We start from the raw sequence: 18,628 nt of genomic DNA, 5'->3' as shown, positions 1-18,628 counted from the left end.
AAAATCAAAACAAATGTGTTCAGAAACCCACAGGGTGGGCCATGGGCTCAACGCTGGGCGGCTGTGGGTTAAACCATCCTCCAGAAATGATACATCCAAGTCCTAACCCCAGGACCTGGGAATGGAAGCTTATTTGGAAATAGGGTCCTGCAGATATAATGAATTTAAGACCATCAAGATAAGGTCATCCCAAATCACCCAGGTGGGCCCTAAATCCCACGGCAAGTGTCCTATGAGAGTCAGAAGAGGAGTGGGTGTGGGGAAGAGGGGGCCATGTGGAGACGGAGGCACAGAGTACAGCGCTGGGGCTGTAGGGATCAGCCCCACAGGGTCGGCGGGTTTCTCCCCATGTGTGGAGACAAGAGAGCATAGAAATAAAGACACAAGACAAAGAGATAAAAGAAAAGACGGCTGGGTCTGGGGGACCACTACCACCAAGATGCGGAGACCGGTAGTGGCCCCGAAGGCCAGGCTGCACTGATACTTACTGGATACAAGACAAAGGCAGGATAAGGAGAGTGAGCCATCTCCAATGATAGGTAAGACCACATGGGTCACATGTCCACTGGATAGGGGGCCCTTCCCTGCCTGGCAGCTGAGGCAGAGAGAGAGAGAGGAGACAGAGAGAAAGACAGCTTACGCCATTATTTCTGCTTATTAGAGACTTTTGGTACTTTCACTAATTTGCTACTGCTATCTAGAAGGCAGAGCCAGGTGTACAGGATGGAACATGAAGGCGGACTAGGAGCATGACCACTGAAGCACAGCATCACAGGGAGACGGTTAGGCCTCCGGATAACTGCGGGCAAGCCTGACAAATGTCAGGCCCTCTACAACAGGTGGAGGAGTAGAGTCTTCTCTAAACTCCCCCAGGGAAAGGGAGACTCCCTTTCCCAGTCTGCTAAGTAGCAGGTGTTTTTCCTTGACACTTGTGTCAAGGAAATAAAGACCACGGTCCGCTTGGCAACGGGTGTCTTCCCAGATGCTGGCATCACTGCTAGACCGAGGAGCCCTCTGTTGGCCCTGTCTGGGCGTAACAGAAGGCTTGTACTCTTGTCTTCTGGTCACTCCTCACTATGTCCCCTCAGCTCCTATCTCTGTATGGCCTGGTTTTTCCTAGGTTATGAGTATAGAGCAAGGATTATTATAATATTGGGATAAAGAGTAATTGCTACAAACTAATGATTATTGATATTCATATATAATCATATCTAAGATCTATATCTGGTATAACTATTCTTATTTTATATTTTATTACACTGGAACAGCTCGTGTCCTCGGTCTCTTGCCTCGGCACCTGGGTGGCTTGCCGCCCACATGGGGCCACAGGCCTGGGGCCACCAGGAGCTGAAAGAGATAGGAAGGATCCTCCCCTAGAGCCTTTAAAGGAAATGCCGCCCTAAAGATTCCTCGATTTCAGACCCCGGCCTCCAGAGTTGGGAGAGTACGTTATGCTGTTTCGAGCACCCTGCTTTGTGGTGCTTTGCTGTGGCAGCCATGAGAGACTAACACGGGGGCCGGTGCTGCCGGGAGGACGTCGGGAATTTCATATTCACGTTTTAGACGCAGGACTTCCTGGTAGATTTTAGTAAAGTGACAAAATGGCTGTGCAAATAGGTGCAGTGGGAGAAACGGCTATGAATATTCTGGTCAATCACCGCTCCCCAAGATATAGGTCCAGCCAGCTAATGGCTGCGCACTGTGGGAACTCGAGGGAAGGACGTGGAGCTTCATCCTTGGGCACTGTTACAGCAGGGATTCCCAACCATGGGACGCGCCACCTTCCCCTTCCCCACCAGGGGACACGGGTGGTGTCTAGAGAGATTCTGGTTGTGTTAACTGCAGGAAGCTATGGCACAGAATGGCCAGACGCCAGAAGTGCTCAGCCCAGCCCTGGGCATACAGGGCGCCCCAGTGAGCACTACCCAGCCCAAACTGTCAACAGTGCCAAAGTGGAAAAGTTGCTTTAGAGACACATGGAGGTGGTGCTACGGGGAATTTAGCTATGTGCATGACCTGCTAGCTGGCTTCTGTTTATGTCTGTCAATTCACCATCTAACTTCACTGAACTTTAAAATAAAGAAACACTCAAAAAGGGCTAAAACCCAATTGTAAACATCCTCTCCTTTTCTAAAATCTTTCAGCAAGGCCCAGTAAAGATTCAGACACTGTCTCACAAAAAAAAAAAGGAAAAAAAGAAAGAAACCTGCAAAAGATGCCTGCCCCTCCGCCCACCAGCTCAGGTCTGGGGCACAGATCACAATCCTGTCCAAATAACCCCAAGACCACTGTTTCCATCCCTCCTTATCAGGCAGGAGGCCGTGGCTCTGGGAGGTGGACTCAGGTGCCCTGAGCACTTGGTGCAGTGGCGAGAGGGGCGACACAATCCTGCGGAGTGTTTCTAGCACAACATAAACAAGTCTAAAACACTGCGGCTCTATGTCCCCAAAATCAGACACGCCAAAAGCTGCTGAATTCTAGTCCAGGCAACTCCCGCAAGAAGTCCACTCCAGGTAGAAATCTATAATCACAGAAACAAGGCACACTGGCCTCGGGTAACTACGATGCTGTGATAAATACATATTTGGCCTTGTCCCTGCTTCCCAGCACACGACTCCTAAAACCCTGAACTCTCTGCAGTGGTGACAGTCTTTTGTGTGCTCATGAGATGGCTGCAGACCCCTAAATAGCTTCAGGATGAAGACCAAGTTACAATTAGGGGATTGATCAGAGGCACAGGCCACAACCTGGACTTGCCATCGGCGTCCAAAGGGTTGGGGAGCTTCTTGTGAGACTAAGCCCTCACTGTGGGGGCGGGGGGGGGGGGTCTGAGGCTCACCCCAGGTGAACAGCATCAGTATGGAGTTAAATTAGAGGATGCCCAGCTGCTCTCTGCTGCAGAGCTGCCTGCTGGTGGGGAGAAACCCACACATATCTAATGTCAGGAGCGTTGTGTTGGCTGCATGACAGTAGGAAAAACACTTTGGTTTTGTCCTGTATCCTTACAATGAAAAAAATCTCTCTGGTCTGCAATAGCTCAAATGTCAGGTCAACTGAAAAATAAGAACATGAGCAACAAAAGAAAAAAACGTAAAACTGGACTTCATCGAAATTGAAAAACTTTGTGCATCAAATCAACCAGATGGTCTCAGAGGCCTGAAGCTCCTGTGGCCAGGAGCCTTGGCCAGGCCCTCTCAGCTGTGTCACTGGGGGACATTGGGCTGGATGGTTCTTTCTAAGGCAAGGGCGGGGCTGTCTGTGCACTGGGGGCAGGGCTGTCTGCACCGTGGGAGGGGCTGCGGGATACACTGTGGGTGGAGCTGCCTATGCACCCTGGGAGGGGCTGTGGGATATACCATAGGCGGGGCTGTCTGCACTGTGGGCAGGACTGTCTGCACTGTGGGTGGAGCTGTCTGTGCACTGCGGGTGGGCCTGTAGGATACACTGTGGGCAGGGCTGTGGGATACACTTTGGGCGGGCCTGCCTGTGCACTGTGGGCAGGGCTATCTGTACTGTGGGTGGGGCTGTCTGTGCACTGTGGGCAGGGCTGTCTGTGCACTGTGAGCAGGGCTGTCTGTGCGCTGCGGGTAGGGCTGTAGGATACACCGTGGGTGGGGCTGTGGGATACACTTTGGGCAGGCCTGTCTGTGCACCGTGGGCAGGGCTATCTGTACTGTGGGTGGAGCTGTCTGTGCACTGTGGGCAGGACTGTCTGCACTTTGGGCAGAGCTGTCTGTGCGCTGCTGGTGGGGCTGTAGGATACACTGTGGGCGGGGCTGTAGGAATACACTGTGGGCGGAGCTGTCTGTGCACTGTGGGCGGGGCTGTCTGTGCACTGTGGGCAGGGTTGTGGGATGCACTGTGGGCGGGGCTATCTGCATTGTGGGCAGGGCTGTGGGATGCACTGTGGGCGGGGCTGTTTGCACTGTGGGCGGGGCTATGGGATGCACTGGGGTCCTGGGCAGTGTCCCTGGTCCACTCACCAGATGCCAGAAGCATCCCCCACCCTTGTTATGACAAAAATGACTCCAGACATTACCAGTGCTTCCTGGCGGTAAACACTGCCCCCACTGAGGGCCACCCCAGCGTCCTACCTGCACAATAAAGGGATGCAGCCCATGGCACTGGTCCCCCGGCACGTACAGCTTAGCAAACACCACCGCGTGAGTGGCTGTCTTGCCCATGTTGCCAACCCAAAACTTGGCAGCTTCGAAATCAGGGGAATGTATGATGAATTCCTGCACAAGGGAAAATTTAGGTTAGTTATAATTAGCAACTAAAGCACATGCAGAATTGGTGTTTTCCTTTTAGACAGATTCCATTTTCTACGTTCAAAATCTCTGAGGCAAGAGTCGAAACTAATCACACATTTTAGTTCTTGTATGGCACAGGCAGCCCTATTTTTTAAACAGAGCCTATTCCTGGGCCTTATGACTTAAAGAACCTTCAGATGCAAAATACTCCGCAGGCTGGCAAACGCCTCCCGGGAGTTTTCATTATCATATAGTCTTCAGCCCCTGACCACGCCCCTTAGGTAGAAACACTGTGGATACACTGTGGGCGGGGCTGTCTGTGCCCTGTGGGCAGGGCTGTGGGAATGCCGTGCAGTCCACTCAGTCCTTTAGGACCTCTAATTCACAACACACTGCTGCCCCCTTGCTGTCTCTCCCATCCACAGCTCCGTGATTGACAGTTATATCCCAAATGCCCTGAGCACAAGGCAGCCGCTCAGAACATCAGAAGGAAGGAAGGAATGAACGCATGCGTGAACTAGCAGATGGGCTGTGGCATCACAGCGTTCGGTGTTTGGCTAGAAGGGGTGTGGACAGATCCCCAAGGAACACTGAGGGTGCTGCATGGGTCAGAAGCGAAGAGCACGTGGGAACAGGCAGGAGCTGGGTCGCTGGGGCTGGGCCTGCCCCAGGGGCGTCTGCTGGGAGCCCTTCGAGTAAGGCTGGGAGGGAGGATGCGGACCAGCAGTGCTGCATAATGTGGCCGGGATCCACAAGGGGACAAAGATGAGCGCCTTCAGGCAGACAGCCCGCAGGTGGCCCACAGAGCTGCCCTGGGCCGCCTCGGGAGACACTGATCCTCCACGCGGAGCTTGCCAGTCACTGCTAGGGGCTGTCGCGGGTAAGTTTTGGTTCTGGTTCCAGCCCCTGCAGGGTGGGAAGCTACAAAATAATGTGCCGGGGAGGGCTTCCTCCTGTCTAACCAGTGGGATTTTGTAAAATGAGAGTATTGAACAATCATCATATAGATCCTGAAGTTTCACTGAGGAGAAGTAGGAGGTGGGGTGGCTGCCAGCCATGCCTTCTGTTCTTTTCTCTCAGGGGACCACCAGCTCTTCGCCTGCCAGGGTAAGGAGGGCTCCCAGTCTCAGCCAGGCCCTCCCCATTCATTCTTCAGCACGCGGCAGTTCTGATACCTCCACCTGTCACTCATTCTCCGCAGTGCAGGTGTGCACTGCAACACCGGCCCAAGCCGGCTCCTCCGGGCCTGCACTGCTCCACACAGATCTTTCCCACTGTCTTGACTGTCTGGCTGCCTCCCTGCGCCCTGGCATACCAGCTTTGCTCTCTGGAGGGCCTCCATGATGCCCAGCACATCTCACTTCTTTCTGTTGGTGTCTGTGTCTCCCCCCAGCCCAAAAACTTCAGGACAGCAGAGACCTGTCTGCTGTGCTCGCCACTTCCAGCCCAGTCTTGGAAAGCTGTGCCTCACACACAACAGGTACCCAGCAATGCCTGCTGTCCAAATAAATGCTCAGCCAGCAGCCCAGCCTGGATCCTGGGCACCCCAACTCTACGGATCTGATGCCACACTCTGACCTCCGCTTAGGGATCAAATGCCAAAAAGAAGGAGGTGGAAATGGGAAGTGGTCCTCTGATGCCCCACCCCAAGGCTACCTGGGTGCTGTTGTCCATCTGCCTGTCAGAAAGGGCCCCACCTCCTGGCACTGCAGGCGACAGGCAAAGAGGACAGCAGGAGGAGAAGCAGCCATGGGGCCAGAAAGACCTGGGTTCAGATAAAGATATCTTATGGCTTAAAAGAAAATTCTGAAAAGAGCCTCATGCCCTACTTTCTCCTACCCCACTCTGAGCAGGAGCCTTGGCCCCACTCCCAAGGCCCCACAGCGGGGGCACCCTGTGCGAGGACCACCTCTTATCCCTGCTGGGCTGCGGGTCCACTTGAGTTCATTCCTGGGCTCTTCCATGCAGTACCCCAGGCACAGTCCACACAGCCCAGGCTGTGGAATGAATGGATGGATGAAAGAATGAATGGATGGATGGAAGAATGAATGGATGGATGAGAGAATGAATGGATGGATGAGAGAATGAATGGATGGATGAAAGAATGAATGGATGGATGGAAGAATGAATGGATGGATGGAAGAATGAATGGATGGATGGAAGAATGAATGGATGGATGAGAGAATGAATGGATGGATGAAAGAATGAATGGATGGATGGAAGGATGAATGGATGGATGGAAGAATGAATGCATGGATGAAAGAATGAATGGATGGATGAGAGAATGAATGGATGGATGAAAGAATGAATGGATGGATGGAAGGATGAATGGATGGATGGAAGAATGAATGGATGGATGGAAGAATGAATGGATGGATGAGTGAATGAATGGATGGATGGAAGAATGAATGCATGGATGGAAGGATGAATGGATGGATGGAAGAATGAATGGATAGATGGAAGAATGAATGGATGGATGAAAGAATGATGGATGGATGACCGTTGAGCACATCCACAGGTGCAGAGCTTCACTTCCTGCCACACAACAGTCCTCCCTGACCACTGCCAATGGGGGAGGGTGGAAGGCGGGTGAGGAAAGACTGGCAGGGAGACCTAGGCCTCAGGGACAAGCGGAGGCCAAGGAGAGTCACGTGATGGCAGGGAGGCAGGGCCACGGAACAGAACAGGGTGGGTGGGGACCCTCCCCATCCTCCCTCCCTGCCCTGTGCCCCTCCACAGCACTGATAGCCCCAGGGCATCCATCTGTGGCCCATCTCCCTCCACCCCTGCGCCCCTCCACAGCACTGACAGCCCCAGGGCATCCATCTGTGGCCCATCTCCCTCCACCCCTGTGCCCCTCCACAGCACTGACAGCCCCAGGGCATCCATCTGTGGCCCATCTCCCTCCACCCCGCGCCCCTCCACAGCACTGACAGCCCCAGGGCATCCATCTGTGTCCCGTCTCACTGCACCCCTGCGCCCCTCCACAGCACTGACAGCCCCAGGGCATCCATCTGTGGCCCGTCTCACTGCACCCCTGCATCCCTCCACAGCACTGAGAGCCCCAGGGCATCCATCTGTGGCCCATCTCCCTCCACCCCGCGCCCCTCCACAGCACTGACAGCCCCAGGGCATCCATCTGTGTCCTGTCTCACTGCACCCCTGCGCCCCTCCACAGCACTGACAGCCCCAGGGCATCCGTCTGTGGCCCGTTTCACTGCATCCCTGCGCCCCTCCACAGCACTGACAGCCCCAGGGCATCCATCTGTGGCCCGTCTCACTGCACCACACCAGAAGCTCCCAGGCAGCGGCCACAATGCAGGTACCAGAAAGGTCAAGAGGATGGCAAGGACCCGAGGAGTCAGACTGTGGTGGCGGAAATGGACAAGGCAGGCTCTTCGCAGAGGGACAGCCACAAAGGGCAGAGGGCAGGGAGCATGTTGTCTCCATGGGGCCCACCGTAGAAACCACGGGCCAGGCGAATGGTTTATGAATCCACTACGCATAGGCAGCCAGGTAAACAAGGCAATAAATTTTACAGAATGAGGGCTTCTTCACTGCACTCAAATTACACACAAATCCAAACCACGATCAATTCCCCATAAAGTTCATGGTGGGCACAGGCTTTGTCCTCCAACGCCTGATCTCCTGGGCTCCACTTTTCAGTGTGATGAATCTCAGTGGGTATTTCTACACATGTGTATGTGGACAGGCCTCTTGCTTTAATGCTTTTTTTTTCTTATTCTTGGCAACGGCATTTGTACTCATGACGTCTCATATGCTCCAAACCCAGGGACCCGGGGGAAGGTAATACCTACCTCAGTGGCAGGATCGTAGTGGGCAGTCGTGCGAATGGCCTTGGTATTACTGCCATGGCTTAATTCGGTCAGAGCAAAACATCCAAAAATCTAAACGTCAAAGCACAAAATGATGGAAAGCAAGAAAAGTTCTTTGTGCACATTCCCAGAAGGACCTCACTGCCATCTTTCCTTTAAAGATGAAACCACATATCAAAGCCCCAAATTTCCATCTACCCAACTAGTGACTTGACTGAGTCATGCTGCCACACTCAGCTGGCAACCACAGCAGCCTAAACCAAGCTGACCGCAGCTGCTCCAAGTCAGCAAGGTGGCAGGAACTGCTCGTCAGGAAAAGACAGTGGAAGGCCTCAGTGACAATTCACCTGGTGCTAGGAAGTCAATGTGCTTGTGTTTGCTAAAGAACAGTGCTAGCTATTTGGTAAGAAGCCTGAGAACACTAGGAAACAAGAAGAGCATAAGCCCCCTGGGCACCCCCTTCTACAATCTTCTCTTTTCACAAATCTCTACAGAGATCAAGCAAGAGAACCAGGCTCACAATTCACCATGAACCGGAACTTACCTCCATCCTGAAGATCTTTTGAATATATGTGAGATGTCTTTCAGAACCAGAACTGTAAACTGCTGATCCAAAAACCTGAAAGTATAACATTGTCCTATCAACAGGGGGCAGGTAAGAAGAGTACTGCTCTTCCGGAACATCACAACAGACAACGGCACTCAACACCATGCCCACGCTAGTTCCCTGCCACACTGCACTTTCTCCAAGGTGGAGAACAAGTGCTGAGAGGTTAGCCAGCAGCCCGGATGCCCAAGGCCAGGGTCTCCCGACACACAGCTGCCCCGGGTCCCTGAGTTCATGTGAGTGGTAAGACCTACATCTCTGTGCCGAGCACCTTGTATAAGGCACACAGAAATCACCTGGGACTTAAGATGCCTGCAAGGAGTCCTGGGGGTCTGAGGACAGCAGGGAGAGCTGTAAGGAGAGCAGAGCCCACCAGCCCATCAAACAATGCAGGCAAGGCTAAGGGCAAAGCCATTTTGCCCAAGCTCAGCTCTGCTGGTATGTTACAAAGGAAGGAAAAACACAGGTTTCTCCCTTTGGCCTACTTTTTTAATTTTTTTATTTTTTTTTAATCATTTGTCTCTTTTTTTGTATGAGGTAAAAAAAAAAAAAAAGTCCCAACAGCTCCTCTTCTGATGGGACTTGAAGCTTCACCACATTGTATTTTATTCAAGGACTTATGTGTGTAAATTTGCAAATACATGATGGTGGATGGGCTTGAAAATAAAAAAATGAAAAGGGGGACTGAAATTTTTTTAAAAACATTAAAAAAAGATAATTTTTAAAATTTGCAAATATAGCTGGACAAACTGGAGTTTCTCTGCCTCTTGGTTGGCCCTGGGACAGGCATCCCTCAAGGCTCAGTGCAGCATGAAAGCCGTTTCCCTCTCCCCTAGGCCGCATGCTCACCAAGCTATGGAGGAGGTACTTGGCAGCCAGAGAAGAGTCATACATCCCCAGGCACTGAATCAAGGTGGGGACCTTCAGAGGGCTCTGGAACATGTCTTCAACACTGAGGAAGTCATACTCGAAGATCCGCTTGCATCGAAGGAAGTTCAGCTCGCGATACTTCTCCAAGGACACATCGGCTCCAGGGGAACGAGCGAAAAGAGGGTCGTTCTCAAGAGCTGAGAAGATGGTTTTCTGGAAACGCAGGAGATGGGGAAGGCTTATTTGGAGTAAAAGATGGACTCTCCATGTGCCCTTATATAGTTTACCTCCAGGCCACAGGCTTCATGGGACACAGTCTGACCCGGAGACACCCAGACAGAGATATGACTATCATTCCCAATGGACTAGAGGACTGGAGGCTTAAGAAACATCAACAATCCGTGTTCATTTCCAGACTCCTCATCAATTCCCTGAGGCCTGTCCTGGGGTGCAGAGAGGAGAGAGGCCACGCTGCCTGGGATGAGCCTCGCCCGGCAGAGGAGGAGCTGTGAGAGCCAGAAGTCCCATTCTGCTAACGAACTAAGACCCCACGGGGAAAAAAGACAAGCTGCACGCAACCACACACCTCACCTTAAAGCGGAGCACGTCCTCCCCTTCCGTGAACAGCGCCAGCTCCTTCCAGCTGAAGGACGCTCTTGCTCGGTAGGCACTGAGGGGCCCCCTGGGGAATTCTGGGAGCAGAGCTGTGTCGCCTCCTTCCACAGTGGATGCCATCGCGTGATAAGAGCCTGCACAAAACATGCAACCTGAATCCATGCTCTCCCATCTATGGGTTCAAACTACCCCCACCAACAGGAGAGCCCGCAACACCTTACAAATCAGAGAAAAGTAAACTTGAAATCCAAAAGGATGGCAAAAGAGAATCACTCTGTGAATGGCTAGCATTATTTTCCCAGAAGAAAAGGCGAGAAGAATTCCCTCGTCCACTCCTGAACACAGATGCCAAGGACACAGAAGAGAGCCAGGCACAGCCTGGAGGTCACCAGGCCCACAGTGCAGAGGGTTCGTCGGAGGTCTTGTTTTCTGTCACACAGCCTTGCCTGAGAGTACCCTGCCCTCTTGGGAGCACCCTGGACATCCAGACTCATCCCCAAGGCTCACTAAACCCAGGGTCAGGAAGCATTCCCTCTGGAATCCAGCCAGTGCCAGCTGGTCCACTCTGGCCACACACAATGGTACCTCACGTCTCCACCCACCGCCGGTCCACCTGGACACAGGGCCTCCAGCACAGAACCTCTGATCACAGGCTTCTGCACTGGCTTCTCCTCGACATATAGACACCTGGCTTCCCGCTAACACAGCAGGCCTCCCAAAACTCAGCTCTCTTGACCAAATAACCATTCTGGAATTTTCTGGATAGACTGGGTCCTTTTCCAAGTGGCTTGGCTGATGAAGACATTGAAGGGAATGGCTGGTGAACCCAAGTCTGTCTGAGTCCTGGGCGTGGGCCCCCCACCTTCACTCTTTAAGGCCTAGAGGAAAGAGGAACATTTGAGTCCTTTGAGCTGAAACAGCCTGCGGTGCTGGAGCCTGAATCTGGCTGCTCAGGATGCTGACTCCCCTCTGTGCAGGGAGGTGGGAGCCGCAGGTCTGAGCACCTGCTGGTGGGCGGTGGCAGGAATCCTGCCTTCTATAGTCTTATCTTATTTCACCCTCCCAACAGCTGTGAGCCAAGTACTACTGCCTCCCTGAAAGATGGAGAAACAGAAGCTCAGAGAGGCTGTGTTTCCCAAACCCCCTCCACTGAGAAGTGGGGAGAAGGGCTCCAAGCCCAGCAATGTCTAACCTCAGAGTCATGCCTTTCAAGTACCACCTTAACACACTGGAAAAGAAACACAAAGCAAACTTAAATTATTTCCTTCCTTCTTAAAGCAGAAGGAAGAAAATAATAAAAGATAGAGCAACTGTTAATGGAACAGAGAACAGAAAAATAGAGAAAAATCAATAAACGATCAAGTTGGTTCCTTGCAAAGACTGACACAATTGGCAAACTTTCAGCTAGACTGGCCAAATAAAAAGGAGAAAACACAAATTCCTCATCAGGAATCAAAGACGGGACATCACCACTGACCCTAAAGAAATAAAAAGGATTGTAAGGGAATATTGTGAACCATGGTATGCCAACAAATGACATGAAGTGGTCATATTCCTAGGGAAGACACAGCTAACAAAACTGCCTTATGAAAAACTGAAAATCTGAACAGATCTATAATGACTGAAGAGATTGAATTAGCGATCAATAAACTGTCCACGAAGAAAAACCAGGGGTTCCATTGTGAATTCTGCCAAACATTTAAAGAAGATCAATTATTCAAGCTCTTCCCAAAAACAGAAGAGAAGAGAATACTTCCCAACTCATTCTATGAGGCCGGTATTACTTTGACACCAAAACCAGACAAAGACATCACAAGAAAACTAGAGATAAACATCTCTTGTAATACAGATGCAAAAATCCTGCATGAAATTTTGTAAACTGAATCCAGCAACATATAAAAAAGATTATATGTGCCAGGCATGGTGGCACATGGCTGTAATCCCAGCTACTCGGGAGGCTGAGGCAGGAGAATCGCTTGAACCTGGGAGACAGAAGTTGCAGTGAACCAAGATTGCACCACCGCATTCCAGCCTGGGTGACAGAGCGAGACTCCATCTCAAAAAAAAAAAAAAAAAAAAAAAAAAAAAATTCTTAAGACTCAATAATAAAAAGACAAAAAACCAATTAAAAAATGGGCAAAGGGTTCAAATAGACATTTCTCCAAAGACAGACAAATGGTCAAAAAATACACGAAAGGCCAGGCACGCTCACACCTGTAATCCCTTTGGGAGGCCGAGACGGGCGGATCACCTGAGGTCAGGAGTTTGAGACCAGCCTGGCTAACACGGTGAAACCCCATCGCTACCGAAAATACAAAAATTAGCTGGGCATGGTGGCGCATGCCTGTAATCCCAGATGCTCAGGAGGCTGAGGCAGGAGAATCGCTTGAACTGGGAGGCAGAGGCTGCAGTGAGCTGAGATTGCGCCATTGCACTCTAGCCTGGGCAACAAGAATGAAACTCCGTCTCAAAGAAAACAAAACAAACAAACAACAACAACAACAAAAACACAGAAAAATATGGTCAACATCATTAGCCACCAGGAAAATGCAAACCAAAAACCCAATGAGAGACCACTTCACATCCACTAGGATGGCAATGAGCAAAAAGATACTAAATGCCGGCTATAGTGGCATGTGCCTGTGGTCCCAGCTACTCTGGGAAGACTAAGGCAGGAGGACAGCTTGAGCCCAGGAGTTTGAGACCAGCCTGGGTGGTACAGCAAGACCTTATCTCTTAAAGAACCAGATAAATAGGCCAGGCGCAGTGGCTCATGCCTGTAATCCTAGCACTTTGGGAGGCCCAGACGGGTGGATCACGAGGTCAGGAATTCAAGACCAGCCTGGCCAACATGGTGAAACCTCATCTCTACTAAAAATACAAAAAAATTAGCCAGGCATGGTGGCAGGTGCCTATAGTCCCACCTACTTGGGAGGCTGAGGCAGAGAATTACTTAAACCCGGGAGGCGGAGATTGCAGTAGCCTAGATTGCACCACTGCACTCCAGCCTGGGTGACAGAGTGAAACTCTGTCTCAAAAAAAAAAAAAAAAAAAGAAAAAAGAAACAGAAAAATAATCACAAGTATTGAGAGGATGTGGAGAAATCAGACTCTCATGCCCTTCCAGTGAAAATGTAAAGTGACCCAGCCATTCTGGAGAACAGTGTGGCAGTTCCACAAGTGATTAAACATGGAGTGACCACATGACTCAGCAATTCCACTCTGAGGTATGTACGCAAGAGAACTGAAAACATCACGTCCTCAATGTGTGCCAGGCTCCCCGATTCACACCTCCAGACTCGTGAGCTCATTTGGCAGTCAACGGCAATTTCCCACCTCTCATGTTCTGGAGATGCCCATACTGAGTGTTCAACACTGAATTCAGCCTCTCAGCCCTGACCCAGCTTCGCCTCCTGCACCCCAGTTCCACACTGCCAGTCACCCAAGGATTACTGGAATTACAAACCCCAGTGTCATGTTGGAATTCCCCTCTCCATGCGCCATAACCTCAGTACATTACCAAGTCCGCAGTGCATCTCTAACACCTTACGGAATCTTCTCATTTCTCTCCAGCCTGATAAAACCCTCATAACAACCTCCAGTTACTGAGCTGGTGCTGTGTGCAGGTGACTGTGTTAAGCAGCTACACAGACCTCAACTGTGCCCACCAAGCCCAAGTACTATCAGTAGTCTCCTTTTCCAGGTGAGGAAACTGGAGCTTCTTAGAGACATTGACCATGGTCATACAACTATTATCAAGCACAGCTGGCTCCAAATCCCCAGATCCTAACAAGTACCTATGGGCCCATGCCACTCGAAGTCACCAACCTTACTGCATTATGGTACAACTGTTAGAGATAAGGATTGTGAAGCCAGACTGTCTGGGTTCAAATCTCAATGTTACAGCTTCCTAGCTGGGTGACCTTCCTAAGGTCTGTGCACCTTGGGGTTGATAATACAGTGATGCTGAGAGACAGGACTAGCTGGATTTCCAAGGCCGACTAAGAATTCCTGAGCCTAGCTGGGGAAGGTGACCACACCCACCTTTAAACATGGGGCTTGTAACTCAGCTCACACCAGACCAATCAGGTAGTAAAGAGAGCTCACTAAAATACCAATTAGACTAAAAACAGGAGGTAAAGAAATAATTAAATCACCTATCCCCTGAGAGCACAGGGGGAGGGACAATGATCAGGATATAAACCCAGGCATTCGAGCCAGATCAGGCAACCCCCTTTGGGTCCCCCCCTGTTGAATGGGAGCTCTGTTTTCACTCTATTAAATCTTGCAACTGCACACTCTTCTGGTCCATGTTTGTTCCAGCTCGAGCTGAGCTATTGCTTGCTGTCCACCACTGCTGATCATCGCCATCGCAGACCCGCCGCTGACTTCCACCCCTCTGGATCCAGCAGGGTGTCCACTGAGCTTCTGATCCAGCAAGGCACCCATTGCTGCTCCCAATCGGGCTAGAGGCTCACCACTGTTCCTGCGTGGCTAAGTGCCTGGGTTCATCCTAATCAAGCTGAACACTAGTCCCTGGGTTCCACAGTTCTCTTCCGTGACCCACAGCTTCTAATAGAGCTATAACACTCACCGCATGGCCCAAGGTTCCATTCCTTGGAATCCGTGAGGCCAAGAACCCCAGGTCAGAGAGCAAGAGGCTTGCTGCCATTTTGGATGTGGCCCACCACCATCTTGGGAGCTCTGGGAGCAAAGACTCATCGGTAACATTTGCTGGGCTCGTATGGGGATTCTCCAAAGCGGTGAGTAACATTGAACCACTTTCACTTGCTATTCTGTCCTATCCTTCCTTAGAATTGGAGGAAAATACTGAGCACCCGTTGGCTGGTTAAAAATGATTAGCGTGGCCACTGGACTTAAGACTCAGGTGTGAGGCTTTCTGGGAAAAGGCTTTCTAACAACCCCCAACCCTTTTGGGTTGGGAGCATTGGTCTGCCTGGAACCAGCTTCCACTTTTACAGTTTTCTTGGGGAAGCTGAGGGCTGACTAGAGGCAGAAAGCTGTTGTCCCAAATTCCCGGCATTGGCCAGTCGAGATCATGGTGCAGCCAGAAGTCTCTACTCAACAGTTGCCCATGCGTGCACCCCTATCTCTCCTTCTGGCCCATACCTCCTGGGTCCTAACCACGACTTTCTTGAAAGTGTAGCCCCAAAATTCTCCTTACCTCTGAATCTACTTCCTCTGATCCCTGCCTCCTAGGTACTAATGCTTCAGACTCACTTCCTCTCCCAAGTATTAGAGCAAGTTGTATCTCCAAAGGGATCTAAGGAAGCTCTACGCTGTGTCCTTAAGCACCTAGGGCATGAACCCAGGGAGTCTTGTCCCTGGTGTCCCTCCCAATTTAGGTATACAGCTCTCGACATGGGAAGTTATGTGGGACCTACCACCCTTGCCAGGGCCCCAAGTTTGTAAATGGCTAGGAGGATTGCTCTCCCATTGTGTAAGATGCTCTCCTCCCGCAATTTCTACCCAGCTTACCTCCCCCACTGCCATACAAACTCTAAGCCTTGACTCCTTGGCCAGGGCCTTAGAATTGATGACCCAGTACTGTAACAACTGGAACTGTGTCTACGACAACACAATAGATCAGGATGAAAGCGAATTGAGTAAATTAAAGGGAGGCGCATATTCCTATAGAGGCAAATGGGGGCAATGAGCGAACGTTCTTCCATTGTGTTCCCAAAATCCATCTACCAAGAGAGAGAAAGAGAGGGAAAGATAAACAGAGAGACAAAGGAAAGAGAGAGACAAGAGAGAGAGAGAAAGAGAGGGGGGGAAGAAAGGCAGAAAGTCAAAGAGAAAGAGAGAGACAGAAAGTCAAAGAGAGAAAGAAAGAGAGATATATAAGTAGTTAAGAAAAAAACAGTGTACCCTATTCCTTTAAAAGCCAGGGTAAATTTAAAACCTATAATTGATAATTGAAGGTCTTCTCTGTGACCCTATAACACTCCAATACCACTTTGTTGTCAGTTAAACAGTGTAATGCAGACATTAAGAAAAAAACTTCAAAAGTCCACCTTAGGCCCAGAGCAAAACTTAGAAACTCTATTGAACTTGGTAACCTCGGTTTTTTTTACAATAGAGATCAGGAGGAGCAGGCAGAACAGGACAAATGGGCCCTCAGGCAAGCAGACGTTCACTTCTTGCCCCCATTTGCCACTATAGGAATATGCGCCTCCCTTTAATTTACTCAATTCGTTTTCATCCTGATCTATTGTGTTGTTGTAGGCATAGCTCCAGTTGTTAAAGTACTGGGTCATCAGTTCTAAGGCCCTGGCCAAGGAGCCAAGGCTTGGAGATTGTATTGCAGCAGGGGAGGTAAGCTGGGTAGAAATTGGGGGAGGAGAGCATCTTACTTTGGAGGCTCTGGAAAAGGGAAACGCTGGGCAAATTGAATGCCTGATAGGGCTTGCTTCCAGTGTGGTCTACAAGGACACTTTAAAAAAGATTGTCTGAATAGAAATAAGCTGCCCCCTCGTCCATGCCCCTTATGTCAAGGGAATCACTGGAAGGTCCACTGCCACAGAGGATGAAGGTCCTTTCAGTCAGAAGCCACTAATCAGATGATCCAGCAGCAGGACTGAGGGTGCCCGGGGCAAGCGCCAGCCCATGCCCCAGGTATGCTTGACCATTGGGGGCCAGGAGGTTAACTGTCTCCTGAACACTGGCGCGGCCTTCTCAGTCTTACTCTCTGGTCCTGGACAACTGTCCTCCAGATCTGTCACTACCCGAGGGGTCCTAGGATAGGCAGTCACTAGATACTTCTCCCAGCCACTAAGTTGTGACTGGGGAACTTCACTCTTTTCACATGCCTTTCTAATTATGCCTGAAACCCCCACACCCTTGTTAGGGAGACACATTCTAGTAAAAGCAGGGGCCATTATACACCTGAACATAGGAGAAGGAACACCGTTTGCTGTCCCCTACTTGAGGAAGGAATTAATCCTGAAGTCTGGGCAACAGAAGGACAATATGGATGAGCGAAGAATGCCCGTCCCGTTCAAGTTAAACTAAAGGATTCCGCCTCCTTTCCCCAACAAAGGCAGTACCCTCTTAGACCCGAGGCCCAACAAGGACTCCAAAAGATTGTTAAGGACCTAAAAGCCCAAGGCCTAGTAAAACCATGCAATAGCCCCTGCAATACTCCAATTTTAGGAGTACAGAAACGCAATGGATAGTGGAGATTAGTGCAAGATCTCAGGATTATCAATGAGGCTGTTGTTCCTCTATACCCAGCTGTACCTAACCTTATACTCACTCTGCTTTCCCAAATACCAGAGGAAGCAGAGTGGTTTACAGTCCTGGACCTTAAGGATGCCTTTTACTGCATCCCTGTACATCCTGACTCTCAATTCTTGCTTGCCTTTGAAGATCCTTTGAATCTAATGTCTCAACACACCTGCACTGTTTTACCCCAAGGGTTCATGGACAGCCCCCATCTATTTGGCCAGGCATTAGCCCAAGACTTGAGCCAGTTCTCATACTTGGGCACTCTTGTCCTTCAGTATGCGGATGACTTACTTTCAGCCACCCATTCAGAAACCTTGTGCCATCAAGCCACCCAAGCACTCTTAAACTTCATCGCCACCTGTGGCTATAAGGTTTCCAGACCAAAGGCTCAGCTCTGCTCACAGCAGGTTAAATACTTAGGGCTAAAATTATCCAAACGCACCAGGGCCCTCAGTGAGGAATGCATCCAGCCTATACTGGCTTATCCTCATCCCAAAACCATAAAGCAATTAAGAGGGTTCCTTGGCATAACAGGCTTCTGCCGAATATGGATTCCCAGGTACAGTGAAATAGCCAGGCCATTATACACACTAATTAAGGAAACTCAGAAAACGAATACCCATTTAGTAAGACGGACACCTGAAGCAGAAGTGGCTTTTCAGGCCCTAAAGAAGGCCCTAAAACAAGCCCTAGTGTTAAGCTTGCCAAAGGGGCAAGACTTTTCTTTATATGTCACAGAAAAAACAGGAATAGCTCTAGGAGTCCTTACACAGGTCCGAGGGACCAGGTTGCAACCCGTGGCATACCTGAGTAAGGAAACTGATGTAGTGGCAAAGGGTTGGCCTCATTGTTTACGGGTAATGGCAGCAGTAGCAGTCTTAGTATCTGAAGCAGTTAAAATGATACAGGGAAGAGATCTTACTGTGTGGACGTCTCATGATGTGGACGGCATACTCACTGCTAAAGGAGACTTACGGCTGTCAGACAACTGTTTGCTTAAATATCAGGCTCTATTACTTGAAGGGCCAGTGCTGCGGCTGCGCACTCGTGCAACTCTTAATCCAGCCACATTTCTTCCAGACAATGAAGAACAGATAGAACATAACTGTCAACAGGTGATTGCTCAAACCTACGCCGCTCAAGGGGACCTTCTAGAGGTTCCCTTGACTGATCCCGACCTCAACTTGTATACTGACG

The 18,628-nt window shown here is 50.3% G+C and overlaps 1 protein-coding gene across 3 annotated transcripts in view; it reads right to left on the bottom strand.

Annotated features, from left to right (window-relative positions):
• Positions 1-18,628, bottom strand: part of ACOX3 (acyl-CoA oxidase 3, pristanoyl) — a 71,284-nt gene that overhangs the window by 48,991 nt on the left and 3,665 nt on the right. For all 3 annotated transcript variants that reach the window (XM_019025516.4, XM_019025517.4, XM_019025518.4), the window contains exons 2-6: positions 10,158-10,315; positions 9,546-9,779; positions 8,634-8,708; positions 8,072-8,161; positions 4,095-4,238 (exon numbers count right to left, since the gene is read on the bottom strand). In XM_019025516.4, coding sequence (XP_018881061.2) covers positions 4,095-4,238; positions 8,072-8,161; positions 8,634-8,708; positions 9,546-9,779; positions 10,158-10,301 — 687 coding nt within the window. In that variant the 5' untranslated portion in view covers positions 10,302-10,315. The remainder of the gene's footprint in view (positions 1-4,094; positions 4,239-8,071; positions 8,162-8,633; positions 8,709-9,545; positions 9,780-10,157; positions 10,316-18,628) is intronic.

The sequence above is a fragment of the Gorilla gorilla genome, chromosome 3, assembly GCF_029281585.2.
Source record: "Gorilla gorilla gorilla isolate KB3781 chromosome 3, NHGRI_mGorGor1-v2.1_pri, whole genome shotgun sequence".
NCBI lineage: Eukaryota > Metazoa > Chordata > Mammalia > Primates > Hominidae > Gorilla > Gorilla gorilla.
The sequence above is the reverse complement of the archived record's forward strand: the minus strand, read 5'-3'. Positions and strand labels throughout refer to the sequence as shown.